The following is a 21,565-nucleotide window of genomic DNA, read 5'->3' on the forward strand; positions in this document are numbered from 1 at the left end:
CTGACTGTGTAGAGCTTCTCCATCTTTGGCTGCAAAGAATATAATCAGTCTGATTTCATTGTTGGCCATCTGGTGATGTCCATGTGTAGAGTCTTCTTTTGTGTTGTTGGAAGAGGGTGTTTGCTATGACCAGTGCTTTCTCTTGGAAGAACTCTATTAGCCTTTGTGCTGCCTCATTCTGTACTCCAAGGCCAAATTTGCCTGTTACTCCAGGTGTTTCTTGACTTCCTACTTTTGCATTCCAGTCCCCTATAATGAAAAGGACATCTTTTTTGGGTATTAGTTCTAGAAGGTCTTGTAGGTCTTCATAGAACCGTTCCGCTTCAGCTTCTTCAGCATTACTGGTTGGGGCATAGACTTGGATTACTGTGATATTGAATGGTTTGCCTTGGAAACAGAGACCATTCTGTTGCTTTTGAGATTGCATCCAATTACTGCATTTCAGACTTTTGTTGACTATGATGGCTACACCATTTCTTCTAAGGGATTCCTGCCCACAGTAATAGATATAATGGTCATCTGAGTTAAAGTCAGCCATTTCATTCCATTTTAGTTCACTGATTGCTAGAATGTTGACGCTGACTCTTGCCATCTTCTGTTTGACCACTTCCAATTTGCCTTGATGCATGGACCTAACATTCCAGGTTCCTATGCAATATTGCTCTTTACAGCATTGGACCTTGCTTCTATCACCATTCCCATGCACAACTGGGTGTTGTTTTTGCTTTGGCTCCATCCCTTCCTTCTTTCTGGAGTTATTCACCCATAGGTGGACGTTTGGTTTCCATCTTTTAGCTGGTATAAATAATGCTAATATCAACCATGAGTATATGGATACCATTTTGAGTCCTGCTTTTGGTTCTTTTGTGTATATGCCCAGAAGTAGAATTGCTGGGTCATGTAATAATTCCGTGCTTGATTTTTTTGAGGAACCACCACATTGTTTCCACAGTAGCTGTAGCATTTTACTCTCCCACCAGCAATGTATAAGGGTTCCATATTCTCCACATTCTTGCCAATACTTGTTTTCTGTTTGCTTTTGATTATAACTACCCTGATGAATGTGAAGTGGCACCTTGGTGTTTTCATTTGCATTTCTCTAGTGATTAGTGATTTTGAGTATCTTATTGTGTGCTTATTGGCCATTTGTATATCTTCTTTGGGGAAATGTCTGTTCAAGTCTTTTTTCTTATTTTTAAGTTAGGTTTTCCATTTTTTGTTGTTCTTTATATATTCTGAATATTAATCCCTTATCACATACATGATTTGCATATAGTTTCTCTCATTCTTATGCTCCTCCTTTTTCTAGTGATTCTAGCATGAAAAGGCATTAAATTTTGTCATTTTTTTCTGTGTTAATCAAAGTAATCGTGGGGGGTTTTTTCCCTTCATTCTGTTAATGTAGTATATTCATTGATTGGTTTTCGTATTTTGAACCATCCTTGCATTCCAGATATTAGTCTCAGTTGTTGATGGTGTTTAATTCTTCAAATGTTACTGCCAAATTAGATTTGCTTCCATTTTTTGGGAAAAGTTTGAGAAGGGTTGGTGTTGATTCTTCTTTAAATGTTGAATGGAATTTACCAGTGCAGCCATTTGGTCCAAGAATTTTCTTTGTTGATAGGTTTTTTATTGATTCAGTGTTCTTGTTAGTGATAGTATACAATCACTGTTTCTTCCTCATTCAGTCTTCCAAGTGTTATGCTTCTAAGGATTTTCCATTTCATCTAGGTTATCCGATTTGTTAGTATACAGTTGGTCATAGTACAATCTTATAATCTCATATATGGAGATTCCTGGCCTACATATCTAAGTCTCAAATATTGTTTTGAAGCATTTAAGCTATTTTAAACTTTATAAATTTATAAATAAGGAAGAAATTTGAGATTTTGGTTTCTGAGACAAGATAATTTTGAGTGACTTTAAAGTTAAAAAGTTAACTAAAATTTAGAGTTATGTTACAGCTGACCCCATTTAACCTAAATTAGATATAGTTGTATATTTCTGGCAATGAAAATTAAATCTTCTTAAATAGTATAAGGCCAAATTTCAGAGAATGATTTTTCCCTGACAAAGATGTGAATTAAAAGTTATAGAAACTTCTCTTTTTTTGCCCTTGTAGATTTTTTACTTTAGTATTCCAGTTTTTCCTAGTTAAAAGGTTTCTAATATCAGATGATCCTTTTGTTAACTAGTAAGCTCAATGATTCTTTAGTTGAAATGTGTAAACCATTTCCAAGTAATAAGCTGTTGTGCTTAAGTAGTAAGCTATAATAATGGTGATAATAGCAGTTATGGGCTGATTATGTGCCTCACAATATGCTAAATTCTTTGCATATATTTATCATTTAATCTTCACAGTAGCCAAATGAGCTTGGCAGTTTTATTATCGCCACTTTTTTAATAATCATAATTCTTGGTTCATTTGTAGTCTCATCATTAGTGCATTCTTGAGCTCTTTATGTTTGTATATATGTTTGCACATCTATTTCTAATACTCTGGTAAGCATTTAGAAATCAGGAAACTGTGCTCACTTTGGCAGCACATATACTAGAAATCAGGAAACTAAGAAAACTAAAACACGTAGTCCCTGGACACCCAGCTGTTACGTAGTAGAAGATGAAAGTGTTAGTCACTCAGTGACCCTGTGGACTGTAGCCCACCAGGTTTCTCTGTCCGTGGGGTTCTCCAGGCAAGAGTACTGGGGTTGGCAGCCATTCCCTTCTCCTGGGTATCTTCTGAACCCCGGGGACAGACCTGGATAGAATCAGGTCTCCTCATTGCAGGCAGATTCTTCACTGTCTGAGCCATAGGTAGTGGAGCCAGGATTAAAAGTAAGGTCCACCTTACTTTAAAGTGTAAACCTGTGCTCTTCATTACAGTAATTGCCAAAAAAAAAAAAAGCTTCATTGATCATCTTAGAAAAAATAATTTACCTTTTTTTTCCTTCTTTTATCCACTTTATTTTGCTTCTTAGCTCTGTCACCAATTGACATATGTATGTATTTTTCATCTGTTGTCTGTCTCCATTGTTTCTTGTTCATTGGTCTCCTGAAACAGTTCCAAGCATGTAGTAGGTGCTTAGTGTGTATCAGTTAATATTTGAACAGTGAATGTAATCAGTGGATTATGTATGCAGTCAGTGTGTACATCATTACAAAATGTGATAGATTTAGTAAGTTTCTTCTCTTTACACTATTATTCCTTTATTATATCTGTATAAGTAAAATCACTAGTGTGTGTCTTGCTGAAATACTTAAGTTGAATTAATGTAGTTATTTTATGCTTAGGAAAATTATCTTATTCATGTTTCATTAATTCTTATAAGGAATTTTTTTTTATTTTCAAATCAGCCTCTTTTTGATCATTCAAATCTATCTATTTTTTAGACTGTTATCCCAGTGCATGGAGTATTTTGATCTGAGGTGCCAACTATTAGATGATCTGACAAGTAAGTATATGTCTAACTGATTTATGTCAGGGGAGGGGTTGAGGAGAACTAGAAAAGAAAGCCAAACAGACATTTCTAAATCTGACTTAATATATCTGAGATATAAACAACTTTATGATTATTGTTTAAAGTTGAATTTTATTCTCTTGAAAATATTTTACAGTAGTATGTAACCCCATGTACCAATTAGCTCTTCTCCTATAATATGTCCAGCCATTAATGTATTGAGATGTGTTGATATTAAAAATTGTCAAAGGCTCATATTTTAATCATACTGATACAGAATTGTTAGGAAGAGTCTTTCTCCATTACAGTCATTTCTGACAGTTTGGAAGGTTTGAAGGAAAAGAGGGAAGCTCTGTTGTGATATGTTGATAGTAATAGAAGTGAGTGATGGATGTCAGGTAATTGTTTAGTGTTAGGTGACTTGCAGTATCATTGTTAGAAACACTGTTGTTAGAGTGTTTAGATTTTAGTCATCTGTACTTACTCTTATATAATACAAATACTAGTTTGAATGCTCTGAATTTTAGTTGTTCCAATCAAGAGTTTGTTAATTTTATTTACTACCCTTTACACAAAGCTTATAGGGAAGATTTATAATAAGTAAATATAAATAAAATGAAAGTCAGGATCAACGAAAGCATTGATTGGAAAAGAATGTCAAGCCCAGGAGGTTAAAAAAAATACCTCCTAGAATTAGGTTGTGAGGTTCCTAGAGAACAAAGGTAAAAGGGGAATCGCATTTCTTTGGTTGTTCTCAGTACCCTAGAGAAAGAAACAGAATGGTTTCTCAAAAGAAAACACAGAACCTAAAAGAAACCACACAAAGGTCTTCAGATAATGGACACATAGAGGGAGAGCGACTAAGAAGCCTCAGCAGCATCTCTAAAGCAGACACCATCCTGGGTTTCATGAGTGCCCCTCAGAAGCTGAGGACAGAGTACTCTGAGCACTGTGGTGACATTGGTTTGGTTGGAACCTGAGATGACGCAGTCTGTGTCTTAATTCAGGAATAAGACCTGTACTGTCTAGAGAAGTGGATGGACTACATGTCCATATAGCTTGGCACTGCATATTTCAACCAAGCAGCAGCCCAAAAAGGTTTGCTTTGTGGCTTGGACTTGCAGAGGGTATTCTGTTTTGCTGCTTGAGAACTGGACTCATGAATTGGCTGGACACGTACATCCTCAGAATGCATGAACAGGTTATTAGTAGAAGCCTTTTCTGTGCCATTGAGCCATCAAGTAAGGGATCCACGATCCCTTCTTTGATACTGAGGGCAGAGTGGGATTATGTTTTGAAATGAGCAGTCTTGCCATCTGTGGGGTATTGTCCGCATGCCGGTGCCTGTACTAGCCCCTTCCCACACAGCCCCTGCAGTGTGGGTGATAGCCCCACTCTGTGAATGAGGAAACCAGGACACACAGGGTCACCAGAAGTATCTTTCCATCTCACCCCGTGGGGCCCTGCTTGCCTGCGGCCCCAGTGCACCGGGAAGAGAGTTTGATCACTCCTACTCTCCCTGCTAGTCCCAGCTTCCACTGCGGAATCTTATTTTCAACCCTTGTTTGGAGGGGAAAGCAAAATACTAAATTCAAAAGAGCAGAGTAGTTCTCTCAAGGCTGGCTCATTGTCTGGAAGCCTGGATCCTGCCGCCCACTGTGGACCCCTCTCTCCTCCGAAGAGCTCCCCACTCCCTAGGCATAGGTAAAACTCCAAGACCACTGGCTTTCCTCTCACCTCTTGACTGACCACTTCCTGCTCTGGAACGGTTCCTTCCCTGGGACATCTGCTCACACCCGCCAAACAGGAGCTTCTTCAGAGCAAGGGTTGTCCCCTTCAGCTTGTATCCCCAGCACGAGCACCATGACCCACAGAGGATGCACTCAGGGCCGTTTGATCTGTGACTGAGAGGAGGAGGCAGGGAAGGAACGGACATGTGTGAGCCTTCATAGTCCCCTGGGCAGTTGCTGTTCATCAGTGACGATTTCTCTAATCTGTGAGATGAAAGATTGGGACTTGTCTCTGCTTGATTACTTTAATTCAGGATTTGACTCTGAAAAGAAATCCTTCATTCTTCAAAATGGGGTGTTTTTTGTTTTGTCTGGTTTTTCTATCTTAGCTTCAGAAATGGAGCAGTTAAGAATCAGCCCAGCTACCATGCTTGAAGATGAGATTACCTGGCTGGATAACTTTGAACCCAATCGCACAGCTGAATGTGAGACCAGTGAAGCAGACAACATCTTACTGGCGGGACACTTACGGCTCATCAAGACCCTTCTTTCACTCTGTGGGGCAGAAAAGGAAATGCTTGGTAATTATTGCTTCATCTTATCATGTGACAGAGTACCTCAGTGCTCAGGTATTGCCATAGTGTTGTGTGAAATTGGGAACATAAGACAGGTGCTAAGTGTTCCATAGAGAACTCACCCTTCAGACAATAGGAGATTGTCTGGAATTTTAGCAGCTAACCAATATAAGGTGTATTTTATCTGTGTCATTAAACCATATAGAGAATTTTATAGTGTTCAAAATAGTTGGATCACATAACTTATTAGGAACAAAAAATAATAAATCATAGATTTTTCTCTTTTTTACAGTTACATACTTTATAAATTATAGTCCATTGTGTATCTTACCTCTTTTACAGATTATTCTTGTCTGGAGAGGCAGACCCCACCCACTGCCCCGTGGGTGGTGGGATACATATATAATTTGTAAAAGCATATTCAGTATTATAAATTATATTCAGAAAGCAAATCAAAATTTTGATTATCACTTCTATCACACAAACTAAGTTCTATAAAAATTTTCTTGGCTACTGGGGATACATAGAAAAGAGTGATCCTAAACCAGGGTGAGATGGGGCACATCATTTTTACCTGCAGATTTTTAAAGTTTTCAGACCTTTTATTTGGACTCCCCCTATGCCCAGAGTAAAGTACATTATTCACCCGAACGATCTGCCTTGTGGTGTTCTTGGCGTTTGTGTTCCTTAAGTGAAAGTGTAACTCCTTTCCCTCTATTGTCAGCTCTTAAAGGAAGGTACCTGCACTTGTGTATCTTTGTATCCTGTTCCCTGACTCTCCCACCCATCCCCACCCTGCTGCCCCACAGAGCTTTGCCAGGTACTGTAAGTGCTCAAAAAATAAGCATCAAGTAGATTGAGTGTCCTGCCAGTGGGTGGCCGCAGGTGCCTTTGCTGCTCTGATATGAAAGTGCAAGACAGGATCTTTGAATTAAATGTGTGTTCATCCTCAACATGAATATTATGCTCTATTCCAGGTTCATCACTCATTAAACCATTGTTAGATGACTTCCTTTTCCGAGCTTCTAGAATTATTTTAAATAGTCATTCTCCAGCTGGCAGTGCCGCCATCAGTCAACAGGACTTTCATCCAAAGTATGGAAAATGCACGTTGTGTTCAGTTTTGGTAAAAATTCTAATTCGAAACTTTAGTCCAAAAAGATTTTCTTAACTTGGAGTCTGTCTTCCATCTTGTGAGTGTGTGTAGCTTGTAAGATATTACCCTCTGTGTAAAGAAATGCATGTAAAGGGGCTTAGGATAAAGCCTACTGGCACATAGTATTGCTGAGCAAGTGTGCCAGTACTGATATTATCATCAGGATGGAAGAGTAAGAATGTTAACTTGATCAGTAACAAATTCCGAGAGAAACTGAGGTTTTAAGAATTGCTTCCAGAGTAAATTAGGCTCTGAGTCTTGAGGGATTCTGTGAAGAGAAAAGCGTTGGTGCTTTAGTGCATGAACCCTGCAATTTGCTGAGTATTGACTGTGTCCTGATAATTAAAACTGGTAGTGATTTACTACAGTGGTAATCTTAAAATCCAATTTTTTATCAGTTTTTATGGGTAGAAATTTGGAAGATCCTTTCACAGAGTCGACCCTGCGTGGGTGCTATTTATGTTCTTGGAGGGAGGAGGACGCAGCTACAAGCTGCCATCTTATATGCTCTCAACCTAACTTACTTTGTTCTTTTCTCATGAAAACCAGAGTTAATTGAGGTAATCCTGAAGAAACTGAGGATTTGGTATTTAACCAGTGAAAAAAATTCCCATACAATTTCAGTAGTTATTGAAATGGGCAAGCCATAATAAGCAATATTTTATGAAATCTTAAGAGGTGTCTTATCATGTATAGATATTTCTCTATCTAGAAGTTCCTTATTAGCAAAATCTGTTTTAGGTAATCTTCATTAAAACTCTCAGGGTATCCTTCACACTGTGACCCCAGTCCTTACCCCTGCCCTAGTCTTGTTCTGGAAGATTTGGTGCTAGATCTGCGAGAGTCTTTTGTTAGATCAGTGGAAACACATGATTATCTCAGTTTTCAGTGAACAGAGAAAACAAATCTTCAGCAGTTTTCACTGAAGTTTTTTTTCATGAATCCTTCCATTTGTATTTATTATTGTAAAAGTAATACATCCATCAACAAGGAGGTGATTTTAAATCACATACAGTACCTTGAATAGAAAAGGAAACACTTTGTTTTCACCGCTCCCTGATGTACTGAATGGTGTTCTTTTATCACAGTGACTCACAGCCTTTTCCACCTAAATTCTAAAGCCAGCAAGAGATTTAAAATACACAGAAACTCTCTTCACAAGTAATACTATTCTTGTATCACACCAACAAAAGAACTTCTTAATGTATGTATAGATTTATATATATGGTACCTTCTATTCATTCTTTACCTGTCCTTTGCAACCCAGAAATGCAGTTAAGAAGCAGAGGATAGTGCCAGGTCCATGGCCTATATCCTCAGTGCCTGGTGCAGTTCTGATCTCCATGCCCCTCAGCCCCCTCTTGAACACACCTCCTACACTCCATTCCATAATTGTTTCTCTCAGAGGTTGGATGTCCTCTTTTCTGTGTATCCTTCCTAACCTGCGACCTCCTAAGAAACGCATGGTTGTCTTAGGTGACAGTGAGAAATTACTGTCCATCCCCCAAATGACTTCTATTAAAGGGGAAGTTGTAAAGAAGCCTTTGGTTTCCTACAGAATGCTTGCTAGTTATCTTTCACTGTCACTTTATAAACACACTAAGTTGGCAAGCTATTTCTGTCTCCACATTTTCAGCAAAATAGAAAGTTGACTAGTATCTTTGAGGTTTATGGGCATCTATTCTGATTTGTGTAGCTTTCTGCCATGTAGATATTTGAATTTCAGGGTATTATCTACAAAAACTTTTCTTCCTACCTATTTTGATTGAAAGATAGTTGTTTCCATGTTATTTTTTGGTAAAGTTTTCAGACTCTTTATGTTCTTGCTAATCCATCCTTTAGATAAGAGTATTCTGGAGTCATAATGGAAAGATTTGCTATTTTATCATCAGGTCAAGAAGATATTTAGCTCTAAATCACAATCATCCTTCCTCTGTTCATGGTCTCTTCCTTTGTTACCTGATCACCTCCCACTAGATTCCTGGGTTCTGACTTAACCCTGTTTTAGAGATTGCACCTCTTATATTTTCATTTCAAATGTTGGTTTAATTTAATGAGCGACTTAAGTAAGCTATTCACTGTTGAAATTCACTTGTGTCTTTTGTTTTTAGGTGTAGTACAGTGAATAGCCGATTGGCAGCCTACGAAGTCCTTGTCATGCTGGCTGATAGCTCACCGTCAAATCTTCAAATTATTACAAAAGAACTACTTTCTATGCATCATCAACCTGATCCTGCTCTTACCAAGGAGTTTGATGTAAGTTTTCTAGACCCTGATACACCTTAATTTTTTTTAGAATGAGCTCTTGTTTAAACATAGTATTTTAAAACTATGTTTGCATTATCCTAGTCACAAAGAAAGTCAGGTTATTTCTTTGCTTATCATGTTCACATACTCAAATTAACTGTAATCTCTAGTGTATTATCCTAATACATTACTAAATGGTACCCTTTTAATTAAAAAAAGAACTTTTTAATTTTTATTTTTTATTTACTTATTTATCTTTGGCTGCTCTGGGTCTTCGTTGCTACACAGGGCTTTCTCTAGTCGTGGCCAAGTGGGGGCTACTCTCTAGTTGCGGTGCAGACTTCTCATTGCAGTGACTTCTCTTGCCATGGAGCACGGTCTCTAGATGCCTGGGCTTCAGTAGTTGTGGAGCATGGGCTCAGTAGTTACAGCCCACAGGCTCTAGAGCAGTGACTTCAGCAGTTGTGGCTCACGGGCCCAGTTGCCACTAGTCTTGTGAAATCTTCCCCAGACCAGGGATAGAACCCATGTCCTCTGCTTTGGCAGGCAGATTCTTCATTGCTGGGCTACAAGGGAAGTCCCAAAAAAAGGAGACATTTTTTAGTCAAGTGATAATTATTCATAGTATAAACTAGCATTTCAACCTGTTTTTTGAGAAACTATGCTTGGTACAGTGACAGGGCTACAAACTCAAACAAACACTGGCTCTGGCACAATCTAGTCTGTGTTCACTTAAATTCAACTAAGATTTATTGAGTTTACCATGCATTGAGGCACTATAGGCTTCTGGAGCTCAAAAATGAAGATGTGATTTGAGCCCTTAGATAGAGGTATATCCTGAATGCTCTGCTAACAGAGGCACTTTGACACCAGATGGTGGTATTTTAGAAAGCTTCTCAGAAATTATAGCATTTAAAATAGAGCCCTTAACAGTAGTGAGCCAACTGAGGCAAGGTGGGAAAGTCATTTCAGACATGAGAAGCTATGTCAACATCTGCAAGAGGGAAACGAGCTGCAGATAGATACCCTGGAGCACCAGACCAGGCAGAAGGACACTTTTAAAGCATCCTCCACTAACATGCAGAGGCAGTCTTACCCTTTTGGATGCCTGAGCTGAGTACTGTGAAATAGTTAGGCAGGGAAAGAAGTGAGGTGTTCTAAATAAAGGAAATAGTACTTGCAAAGTGAAATATGTGCATAAATTGGGAGCTGTTTTGGTATGAACTGTTTAGTTTATAATGCTTATTTTATGCTCTGCTTTAAGTTTTACATGCATTTAATAATCAGATTAAAATGACAGTCTTACTTCAGTAAGCCAGGGATTAAGGGATTAAGCCAGCATAATCAAGAAAATATTTGTCATATAAATACACTTTTACCACTGTGGAACAAGTTTTTTCTTGTTTTGCAACTTTTTTTTTAACCTGTGCTTTAGACTGCAAATAAATTACAGTGTTAATTAGATCATAAAAATCACCTTGCTCTAAGTATATGTTGAATGTTAATGAAAAGTATATGATATTTAGCAATTCCTTTCAGTCCAGAAGGCCTCCAGGGTCTTGTCAGTTTGTTAGTTATTACATGGATGCAGGTGCTTGATATAAACAGATAAAATATGGTTCTGGTCATAGTATTCACACCAAATTCTACTGTAATCACATTTCAGAGTGTGTCACTACAGTATCCTTTTTCACTTGGAGAAGTGCCATGTTGAACTTTATTCAGGATGCCTTTTCTAAATTATTTCTACCTAGAAAAGCACTATATTAGAATCTGCATTATTGCAAAACATCCTAAAGTAAAATGCAACAGTATTTACATCTTTTTTTAATTGCATGCTTATTAGAGGAAGTTCAGTAGAAGAATGTTGCCTTCTCAGAAAGTAAGAGAAGGAATGTGAGCCTTCCTTGACCATCCAGACACGTTAGGGTTCTTCCTGGTAAACACTTCACAGAACCTTTCCTACTTTTCAAAGTACTGCCTCAGTTTGAAAATATTTATCAATATTTTTAATTAATGTCTACCCTACTATATAATGTAAGCTCCTTGAGATCAAAGAGCAAATATATTTCTGCTCTCTCATATTCCTGGCACAGGGTACTCTAAAGAAGTATTTGTTGAATGATAATGAAGTGACTAAATGCATCACTACATAATGAATATGCAAATACATGCTTCATATATGGGAGGTATTTTAGGAACTAAATGGAAACACTAAGATAGTTGTTTTAGAATTGCATTGCATCTGTAGAGATGCTTTGTGGATATGGGTTTGATACCATAGCTCGTTGATACACCGGATGGATACATTTGCAAGTTTCTCTCTTTTCCTGTGGGATATCTGACGTAGCTGTGTTGAAGTCTGCTGGTGGCCAAGATACTAACTATGTCTCTACGTTTCTACTCCTTTCTTTCCTAGTACCTTCCCCCTGTGGATAGCAGGTCCAGCTCAGGGTTTGTGGGGCTGAGGAATGGTGGTGCTACGTGTTACATGAATGCAGTTTTCCAGCAGCTATATATGCAACCTGGTCTCCCAGAGGTGACTTCCTTCCTCTTTTCTGTTTAGTTTCATAAATGTGTGTGCCTGAGAACTGTTCCATGTTCATATATTGAATTTTGGGGTTTACTAAAACTAGACATACTTAGAGATTCTGTAGTAGCTTCTGAAGTCTGTATAAATGACATTGTTCATAAACTTATAAATCTGCTGAGGTCTCATACTGCCTGTTTGACAGATGAATTTGACCTAATGTGATTTTTTAGTTCCTGAAAGTATTCTCAAATTCTATGCCATAAAGCTATTAATGTTTCTTCTGTTTTAGAAATAGTTAGACTCTATCGTTTGTACTTTGTAATAATCTACTAGTAGGTTATGATATAGCAATAAATAGTTTTGAGAATATTCTGTGTCATTATGTCATACTAATTTCTTGTAAAGATCCTGGTATTATTAGTTTCAGTTTTTCATAACCGAACAGAAGCTCAGAGATGATTTGTTCATTATTATACTAGCTAGAAGTGTTGAAGCTAAACATATGCAGAGTTGTAGCCACAGCTAAACACACATGCCATTCTGAAAGAACAGTGTGGGTACTTGCGGTATAGAAATCATAGTTTTCCGAAAGTGGTTGAATATTTCTAATTTAATACATTTAATTTCTTTTTAGTCATTACTTTCAGTGGATGATGACACGGACAATCCGGATGATAGTGTATTCTACCAAGTGCAGTCTCTTTTTGGGCATTTGATGGAAAGCAAACTACAGTACTATGTACCAGAGAACTTTTGGAAGGTATTTCACCCAGTAACTCTTTAGATTGAAAGATGTTAGCTATTTGGAATGTGGCTATATTCTTTCTCTAGTGATAACAGTCTCTTGTTTATTAACTCTAGACTAATGCCATTGCCAAGAACCTATAAAAGAAATATCTTTACCATTCTTCACATGATCAGAATGTTGAGAATAGTCATTTATATAATTTCTAGAGATTTGCTAGTGTTAATTGTTTGGACTATTTCCCCTTATTCTTACTTGTCTGTCTGAAATATTTGTTCAAATTATTCCTCTGAACATATGCCGATTTCACTAATACCTCTAAATAAAGAATATTCTTTTAAAGCATTGCTGTATTATGGTTTGCCTTATATTTCCCCCATAGGTTGGATAGTTTCTAAGAGAGAAACTTTCTGTTCCTTGACCTTAAATCTCACCCTATATGGTTTCATACCCTTATTATTATAAAGAGACTGAGGAAAAACATAGATGGCTGAATGCAAGCTAATTTCACATCAGTAAAAACTTTTATATTCTAATAGTGAACTTGATTTTTAGAAGCATTTAAGGACTCTCGCATTCCTTTTCTACCATATTCAGAAAATGCTATTTTTCCTTCAACAATGTATTTAATTCTTGTTACATAGATTTTCAAGATGTGGAACAAAGAACTTTATGTGAGAGAACAGCAGGATGCATATGAATTCTTCACCAGTCTCATCGATCAGATGGATGAGTACCTCAAGGTAGAAAAAACTTGCATTTTTCCCTCTCATTCTCTCAAAGTCTAGCATGAGAACAGTACTTTAGAATTTGGGATTACAAATCAGAAAGTGATTCTTTAACACCACAACTGTAATTAAGTTCATCTGGGTTTGAATATCAAAATATACAGAACACTATAGATTATAGATTTATTTTCTTAATTCATCTGACACTTGTATATAATTCTTAACCTATATCCCATAGTAATAGCTATTTGTAGATACATACTATGTGTCTTCGTTGAAGTAACCTTGCCTCACAGCAGTGCTGCTATCGGCAGTGAACCGATGGCCCCGCACAGAGCTGTCTTGCTTTGTCAAAGGGAATGAAAGGACCAGATTCAGAAGTTGTTTGTGGTTATGTGACCCAGAGCTTCCTACCTCTACCCAGTAAAACATGTCACAAACTTCCTGAGTGGTGTCACCTTCTAAGATACAGACAGCCTCCCATCACTGCCAGCATTACCTCTCCTCTCATCAGAAGGCACAAGTTACCTGTTTCTTTAAAAAAAAGATAAAGTACAGGGATTTCTCTGGTGATCCAATGGTTAGGACTCTGCTTCTACTGCAGGGAGCCCAAAATAAAATAACTTAAAAATTTGTAGCATTCTACCCACAAGAAAAAAGAAGAGATCATGGAGAATTACTGCTAGCTCAGTGACTGTGGCAAGGGGAGAAGGACTCAGATCATCATGGAGAGTGCCGTCCTTCGTCAGTGTGGCTGACAGCTCTGCTCTTCCTTTTCTGATTATTTACGTTACTCTGACAGTGGGTCTGTGGGTTGTAATTCTTTCATTAGTTCACAGCTTAAACTACCAAGCCGACTAATTTTATTTTGTTGGGTAAATTAAAATCTGTGCTTTAGCTTAGGTCTAAATAAAATTCCGTATAAACAACCTAAAAGTTCTAAAGGTGTCAACTGAAATTTTAACTTTGTATTTCAACAGAAAATGGGGAGAGACCAAATCTTTAAGAATACTTTTCAGGGCATCTATTCTGATCAGAAAATCTGTAAAGACTGTCCTCACAGGTTAGTGAAAATAACACTGACATCAAAAAAATAACCATCATCTTTTTTGAATGATTCTTCTAATATGGTGTAGATTTTTTATTCATTGAGAGGCTTGCAGATATATCTCCTAATGGATCTATAAATGTTTTATGAATTAAATTTCTTTAATTTAATTAAATTAATTAAATTCTTTCATTTCTAAAGTTTCATTTCTAAAGTTTCTTTGTTGAAATTCTTAATTTTAAGCAGTTCTAAGTGGTCAAAATTTGGCTTTTTTATTTGGTAGTTTACCTTTAGAAGGATGAGGGAAGGTATGTGTTAATTATACTGATTATGAATGTAGTTCTAGGTTTAGCCTCAAGTATTGTGCTAATTTCAATATTTTTTCACTCCATTGTTGATCATGGTTTTTCTGTTGTTTGCTATTCAAGATATGAGCGTGAAGAAGCTTTCATGGCTCTCAATCTAGGAGTTACTTCCTGTCAGAGTTTGGAAATTTCTTTGGACCAGTTTGTTAGAGGTGAAGTTCTCGAGGGAAGTAATGCGTATTACTGCGAAAAGTGTAAAGAAAAGGTATTATATTTGCCCTTTTAAAAAAATAGGTTAATTTGTTATTCATGTTTTGTGTTTTATATAAGATCAGTATTAACCTCCTGCTGTTACTTCCATTAGATTGTGTCATGACTTGTATTCACACAGATGGTAAAGCCCTGTACAAATCTATGACCTCTGTATTAATTACTTTGATGTTTTATCATCTCCGTGGAAATAATTGGGTTTTGCTTCTCTTTAGAGAACAACAGTGAAAAGGACCTGTATTAAATCATTACCTAGTGTCTTGGTCATTCACCTGATGAGATTTGGATTTGACTGGGAGAGTGGACGCTCCATTAAATATGATGAACAGATAAGGGTAACTTTTGTTTTCCTAGTTTTTTTAATAACCATTATTACTGCACTCTCTTTAGTTTCCTTTTCTGTAATTTCAAATTCCATTTAAAATGTGAAACCTTAGCGTTCTGAGAAGTACACAGCCCCATGTCTTAAGCTGCTGCTACTTGTGGCACAGGCAGATCTCTGGACAATAACCTTCATATCTAGAAGGCATCCTAGTGACAGAAGAGGAAGCCTTTCCTTAATGCTTAAACAGGAGACTACTTATACTTTCCCAGACCTGTGAGCCATTGTGAGATTGTGTGCTTGAGTTGGAGGGTATTCCTTGCTTAAATTAGGAAAACACATCCCTCTTGTTTGTACAGAATTCAGTGGGTGTGGCCCTGTATGTTGCTAGCCATCATTAATGTGCTGTTTTTGCTTTTAAATAGTTTCCCTGGATGCTAAACATGGAGCCTTACACAGTTTCAGGAATGGCTCGCCAAGATTCATCTTCTGAAGTTGGTGAAAATGGGCGAAGTACAGATCAGGGAGGTGGAGGATCTCCACGAAAAAAAGTAGCCCTCACAGAAAACTATGAACTTGTTGGTGTCATTGTACATAGTGGGCAGGCACATGCAGGCCACTACTATTCCTTCATCAAGGATAGGCGGTGAGCGTTCTCGTACCACTCCACCCTTCCAGCAGTCTCTCCTCCTGCCATGCTTTCCCGCTCCTCTGCTCCCCCTGCCCTCCTGTCTCTGCTGTGCACTCTCTATCCACCCGTATCCCTCCTTCACGCCCCTTGCCCTCCTGTATCTGTCTGTCTTCTGCTCCCTCTGCCCTACTGTTACTCACACTTGCCCTTATGTAGAGCAGAAGCTTTCACATTGCTCTTTGATCTTATTTTCCATACTGGATTTTTAAAACTTGTTGCAACTGTTTTATCCCTTTATTCTGAAAAGTTGTTTAAAAATTTGAAGTAACTTTAGCTATGTTTTTCTTAGGTGTTTTCAAATGGTGATTACCTTCTGTATTTTATAGACAATACATAGAGATAAATGCTGGGGATGAAAGTTTGATTTTTTAACCTCATGTTTGTTTTATCAAATCTGCACTCTAGGGGATGTGGAAAAGGAAAGTGGTATAAATTTAATGACACAGTTATAGAAGAATTTGACCTTAATGATGAGACCCTGGAGTATGAATGCTTTGGAGGAGAATACAGACCAAAAGTTTATGATCAAAGTAAGTTTTTACAAATGTATATTTTCCACTGGTTTTATTTTTTAATATGTACTTTTCTTTCAAATTGAAAGCAGTATTTTTTATATAAAAATAGAACCAACTTTTTTTATCTATTAATTTTACTTACAGCTGCTCTAGCCATATAGATCCAGAAACTCCTTGATAAGCCAGAGTGAAAAGGTTCAAGCTGCTTACAAAATTTTTTAAATTTTTTTGATTCTTTACAACAGTCCTAGGGTAAGGAGTAAGTTAAGTGTGAGAAGTGAGTATTAAAGAACAACTTGAAAGAATTTCAACCTTAAAAATAGTTTCAGAAGTAGTTGTCCACTAAAATGTTCAAATTTCCTTTTCACTTACGTGGAGGTATATGATTAATAGAGAAGATATTTCTAGCACCTGTGTTTTTAAAGCTATATTTGTTATGCAGTGTGGCAAATGAATCTTTCCACAGGCCCCGCCCCCAGAAGAAAAAACATAAAAGTACTTGACAGAATCCCGTAAGAATTTACTATTTGAAGAAACCTTGGCATTTTTTATACCTGACTTTAAAATAGTCTCGGGGGATTTAAAATATTCCCCCGTGTGAGATTCACAATATTAGATCTTAATACCAGACCATGGTAGTCATGTATCTAAAGGTAGCAACCTTTATTGGCTGAATATAGTGTCTTTGCCAAAATTTACCTGGATTTGGCTGTTTTGTGCAGAAATGGTTAAGTGAGGCCAGTTATAGCCCCAACCTATGCCCCAGAATTTACTTTCAAATGTGACTTGCCTTTTGGTTAAATGTCAGCTTGCCTGGGAAAGTTTGCCCTCTTTCCCTTACTCCTTTACCATAGAGCACCCTCATTCCCTGCCCCTCTGGAGCATCATCTGGGTGATTTTAAGTCTCGCTCTAAAAGGAACCACTTTACTTACACTTTGCATTTAACGAATTTAGTAAGTACTTACTTGCTTTGTTTGTGTTGTTTTAAATTGTCAAGAGAAAATTTTTTATTATAAAGAGTCTTTCCTGTTGTCTCATTATGAAGCAAACCCCTACACTGATGTACGCCGAAGATACTGGAACGCATACATGCTTTTTTACCAAAGGGTGTCTGATCAGAACTCCCCTGTGTTACCAAAGAAAAGTCGAGTCAGCGTTGTACGGCAGGAAGCCGAGGACCTCTCTCTGTGAGTTTCTCCTCTCTAGTTTGCTGTGTGATCTCAGTAGGTGATATTGCGATCTTTAGAGCATGTTGTTTGGTATTTAAAGGTAATTAGCTGAACTAAAGGGAAATTGTAAAAAGTAAGTAAGTAAATCCCTCTACCCACTGTCTTTCTTCGCACTGCTACCTTAGCAAGTTGGGACGTAACCTTGGTGGTTACTTCCTTGGCAAGTTCTTTGTATTTAGAAACATGGATAGAAATTATTTCATGTTAGAATTGAGATTTTTAAAAATCTCATTTACTGAGTGCACTTTGTGTCCAGAGCCTAGTACTATGCCAGCATCGTCTGAAAGGTTTTTTTTTTTAAGTCCTGTTTTCTATGAATTTGCATTTTAATACATTGGATCAGGAAACTATACAGTTTATTTTTAAATCTAATACATTATTTATGTCTCTTAGGTCAGCACCATCTTCACCAGAAATTTCACCTCAGTCATCTCCTCGGCCCCATAGGCCTAACAATGACCGACTGTCTATTCTAACCAAGCTGGTGAAAAAAGGTGAGAAGAAAGGACTATTTGTGGAGAAAATGCCTGTTCGAATATACCAGGTAAGAACTGTATAAAAAATGCTAAGGGAGGAAACCCAGATAAATGTCAGAATCTTATCTCATAGGTCCAGAACTACTTCTGCCAGCCTTCTTGCCAGCATAGCTGTGTCCAGAACTTCTGACCCAGCGACAGTCTAGTGCGGTGTCTCCTGACCCAGCCTGTCACAGAAGTGGCTGGAGACTCAGGGTCGACGAGCACTGTCACTGACCTGCTGTGTGCCTGTGGCTGCCCTGTAAACAAGGGGGAGGGAGTGGGCAGTGCAGAAACCCACTGCTGAAGTGAGCTTATTAAATCTGGAGAGAGAAATACGGTTCATAACCTTTGAGTAGAACTAATAATACCAATGATGATCATCACTTTTTGAATACCTACCCTGTGCTACACGCTTCAATCCCTAATTCTTAAAACACTCTTGTGGAGTAGCAGGTTTTATTCCCGTTTTTCAGATGAAAAGGGGAAAAAGCTCAGAAGGGAGAAATAATCCTGCCAGTGTCACAGAGCCAGGATTTAAATTCAGACTGTCCCATTACCCTGTCCAGACTTTATACACTAGGTAATCAAGAGCTAAGTAGCCAGAATCAAAAAATTTAAGAGAAATATAAAGTCTTCGGTTAAAAAAAAAAAAACGAATTAAGCCATCTGATACATGGAGAGCATGGAGTTGGTTGTATTTGGAAAAACTCTAATTGTCCCTTTCTACTCAGAGTAACAGATTAGAATTCACTTGTCCTTCACATGGTGGTTTCCCTGAATTTCCCGGAAGAATTGGGTGGTTTAATGAATAATAATTCACCTTTTTACAACTCTTTATCTTTGAAAGTTTTTTCTCTCTCCTTTTTAAAAATTTCAATGGTTGAGAGAAGTATTTTATGAACTTGTTTTACCCTAACTTATCACTAAAAATGTCTTCTACATATTGAATAATTTTACCCTGTTTCTTAAAAACAATTAACACTTTTCTTTTGTAGATGGTGAGAGATGAAAACCTCAAGTTTATGAAGAATAGAGATGTGTACAGCAGTGATTATTTCAGTTTTGTTTTGTCTTTAGCATCACTGAATGCTGTAAGTACTAGTCAGAGTGTTACAAGAGAAATTAAAAAGGATCATAGTTAAAAATCTTTCCACTAACGCAGTCACTGGGCTTCCTTTGTGACTCAGCTGGTAAAGAATCCGCCTTCAATGCAGGAGACCTGGGTTGGATTACTGGGTTGGAAAGATCCCCTGGAGAAGGGAATGGCTACTCACTCCAGTATCCTGGCTTGGAGAATTCCGTGGACAGTCCATGGGGGAGCAAAGAGTTGGACACGACTGAGTGACTTTCAGTCACTCAAAGCATTCAGTGACTTATCCTTATTCTTACATGCTAACATTTAGATTATATGCCAAAAAAATTCTCACAAATGTGTCATTTACTGAGTGACATTCAAATACAGGCAGTATTTAGAATGTACAGTGCAGATTGTGAATGAGTGCAGCTTTCCACTTACTGGCTGTTTTAAGTGCTCTTATTATATTTTTTAAAGAATTTAATAGCCATAAGTGATATAAATGGATATTGTGCTGTGAGGAGATTGATTATCCTAATTTGTAATCAGACATTACTAGTCTCCAAGTGCTTCTTTTCCTTGAGTACCATGATCACAGTTTGCCAATAAGGGAAAGACTTTCTTAGTCTGTTGGTAGATTACTTAACATCCTGTGGTCTAAAGGCTCTATTTTGAGAAGGCTTCATGTAAGAAATGAAGATGATACCTTTCTTAATCTTTTTAAAATTTAGCTGGAATATTTTCTATAACTGGCTTTATTTTTCTTACTAATATTTAACTTTATTATATATATTATTATTGTTACATATCTTGTTACAGTTTGTAAAATGCATAATAATCTATAAAACTGTGGAGAAAAAAATCTCTTTTTTTCCTCCCTCTCTCACAGACTAAATTAAAGCATCCATACTATCCTTGCATGGCAAAGGTTAGCTTACAGCTTGCCATTCAATTCCTTTTTCAAACTTATCTACGGACAAAGAAAAAACTCAGGTAAGAAATGTTATGTTTTCACAATCTGTTCTGCAAAAAGCATTAATTAAACAAAAGTTGAATTTATAAATTCAGACACTCAAAAATTCAAAACATTCTTTTATAGTTGAAGGCAACTACTAATACATTCTGATGCTGACAACTTGAGTTCCTATTTTTGAGGAATTTCTAATCCAAGAGGAAAGATGGAAAAAATAGAAAAAGAAATAACTGTGGTATAAGGTTTAGATGCTATTTAGAAACTGGGGAAAGTTATATCCAGACGTGGGGACTGAACTATCTGTGTTAGTGCAGCAATCATTGAATACATACTTATCGTCCACCCTACTCCCGAGAAAAATTTTAAAAAATTTTTTTAAAGGTGAAAGACACTCCATGAATTTATTTGCCGAGCTATCTAACATCACTGTCTTTGCTTTTTTAAAGGGTCGACACTGAAGAATGGATTGCCACTATTGAAGCATTACTTTCAAAAAGTTTTGATGCTTGTCAATGGCTAGTTGAATACTTCATTAGTTCTGAAGGGCGAGAATTGATAAAGTAAGTGTCAGTATCTTTTAGTTAAAAGAAGTTTGTTTCTCTTCCAGTGATTTAAAGGTGAAGTTTCTTGTATCGCTTTGTTTTCCAACTTGAAATTACTTTTCTGGTTGGAATCAGTTTTAAGCAGATAGCCAGCTGCTCAGAGGCAAGCATGTCCTGAACCCCTGTGTCGCTCAGGGGATTCTGAAATGCAGGTCTGTCCCCTCGGGGGCGCACAGTCTGGTGTCAGGTAAAGATCCGCAGTCCTGGGTTACTGCACAGTAACACCGCAGTGCTGCTGATATGTTTGGATTCTGGCTAAAATTCTCTTTTTCAAAAATCTTTTGATGTATGTTTCCTGTGATAGTATATTTACTTGTGTATCTGTAGTTAAACAGTAATTTTGTTTTTCAAGATGGTCCAATCACTGTGAATGTTTAGGCCTCGCTCTCTGTCATTCTTTCATCCTCAGAGAGTTCAGCATTCCTATGGGGATTGCAGCGAGCACCTTGGTTTTTCAGTGGCCAGGGACCTCTTCTGTCCCTCTGCCACAGCTGTCCTGGCTCACCACCCTAGCCAGTGGCCTTGCCTCAGGTTTCACTGAGGCACAAGTCTAGCAGATGAGCAGCAGCGCCCACCATCCCCTCTCACAAGTTACACACCAGCCAGTGTCTTCCCATCTTCCCCTTTGCTCCTGACAGAATGGAAGAAGTGTCCTGTCTCCTCTCAAAATGAATCTCTCTACATGAGCAAGGCTTCTCAAGGAAGTTGGTTCTTTATCATTCCAGCATCTTTATCTTCCAGAATTTTCTACCAGGTCACTGCTATCAGCATACAAATACGTTCTCATATCTCTCAACTTAAAGCAGACCACAGGGAATTCAGAAATGCCACTCCTTTCTCACAG

At 37.6% G+C, this 21,565-nt stretch overlaps 1 protein-coding gene across 5 annotated transcripts in view; it reads left to right on the top strand.

Moving 5' to 3' along the window:
* Nucleotides 1-21,565, top strand: part of USP24 (ubiquitin specific peptidase 24) — a 137,696-nt gene that overhangs the window by 91,199 nt on the left and 24,932 nt on the right. For 3 of the 5 annotated variants that reach the window (XM_070468116.1, XM_070468119.1, XM_070468117.1), the window contains 17 exons: nt 3,391-3,452; nt 5,578-5,769; nt 6,741-6,858; nt 9,031-9,175; nt 11,586-11,705; nt 12,334-12,459; nt 13,089-13,187; nt 14,153-14,235; nt 14,649-14,790; nt 15,011-15,130; nt 15,543-15,763; nt 16,214-16,338; nt 17,343-17,511; nt 17,947-18,097; nt 19,067-19,162; nt 20,036-20,139; nt 20,566-20,679. In XM_070468116.1, the coding sequence (XP_070324217.1) occupies nt 3,391-3,452; nt 5,578-5,769; nt 6,741-6,858; nt 9,031-9,175; nt 11,586-11,705; nt 12,334-12,459; nt 13,089-13,187; nt 14,153-14,235; nt 14,649-14,790; nt 15,011-15,130; nt 15,543-15,763; nt 16,214-16,338; nt 17,343-17,511; nt 17,947-18,097; nt 19,067-19,162; nt 20,036-20,139; nt 20,566-20,679 (2,187 nt within the window). The remainder of the gene's footprint in view (nt 1-3,390; nt 3,453-5,577; nt 5,770-6,740; nt 6,859-9,030; nt 9,176-11,585; nt 11,706-12,333; nt 12,460-13,088; nt 13,188-14,152; nt 14,236-14,648; nt 14,791-15,010; nt 15,131-15,542; nt 15,764-16,213; nt 16,339-17,342; nt 17,512-17,946; nt 18,098-19,066; nt 19,163-20,035; nt 20,140-20,565; nt 20,680-21,565) is intronic. The other 2 variants (XM_070468118.1, XM_020871476.2) reach the window with 1 other exon arrangement.

Source organism: Odocoileus virginianus, chromosome 5 (assembly GCF_023699985.2).
Source record: "Odocoileus virginianus isolate 20LAN1187 ecotype Illinois chromosome 5, Ovbor_1.2, whole genome shotgun sequence".
Taxonomy (NCBI): domain Eukaryota; kingdom Metazoa; phylum Chordata; class Mammalia; order Artiodactyla; family Cervidae; genus Odocoileus; species Odocoileus virginianus.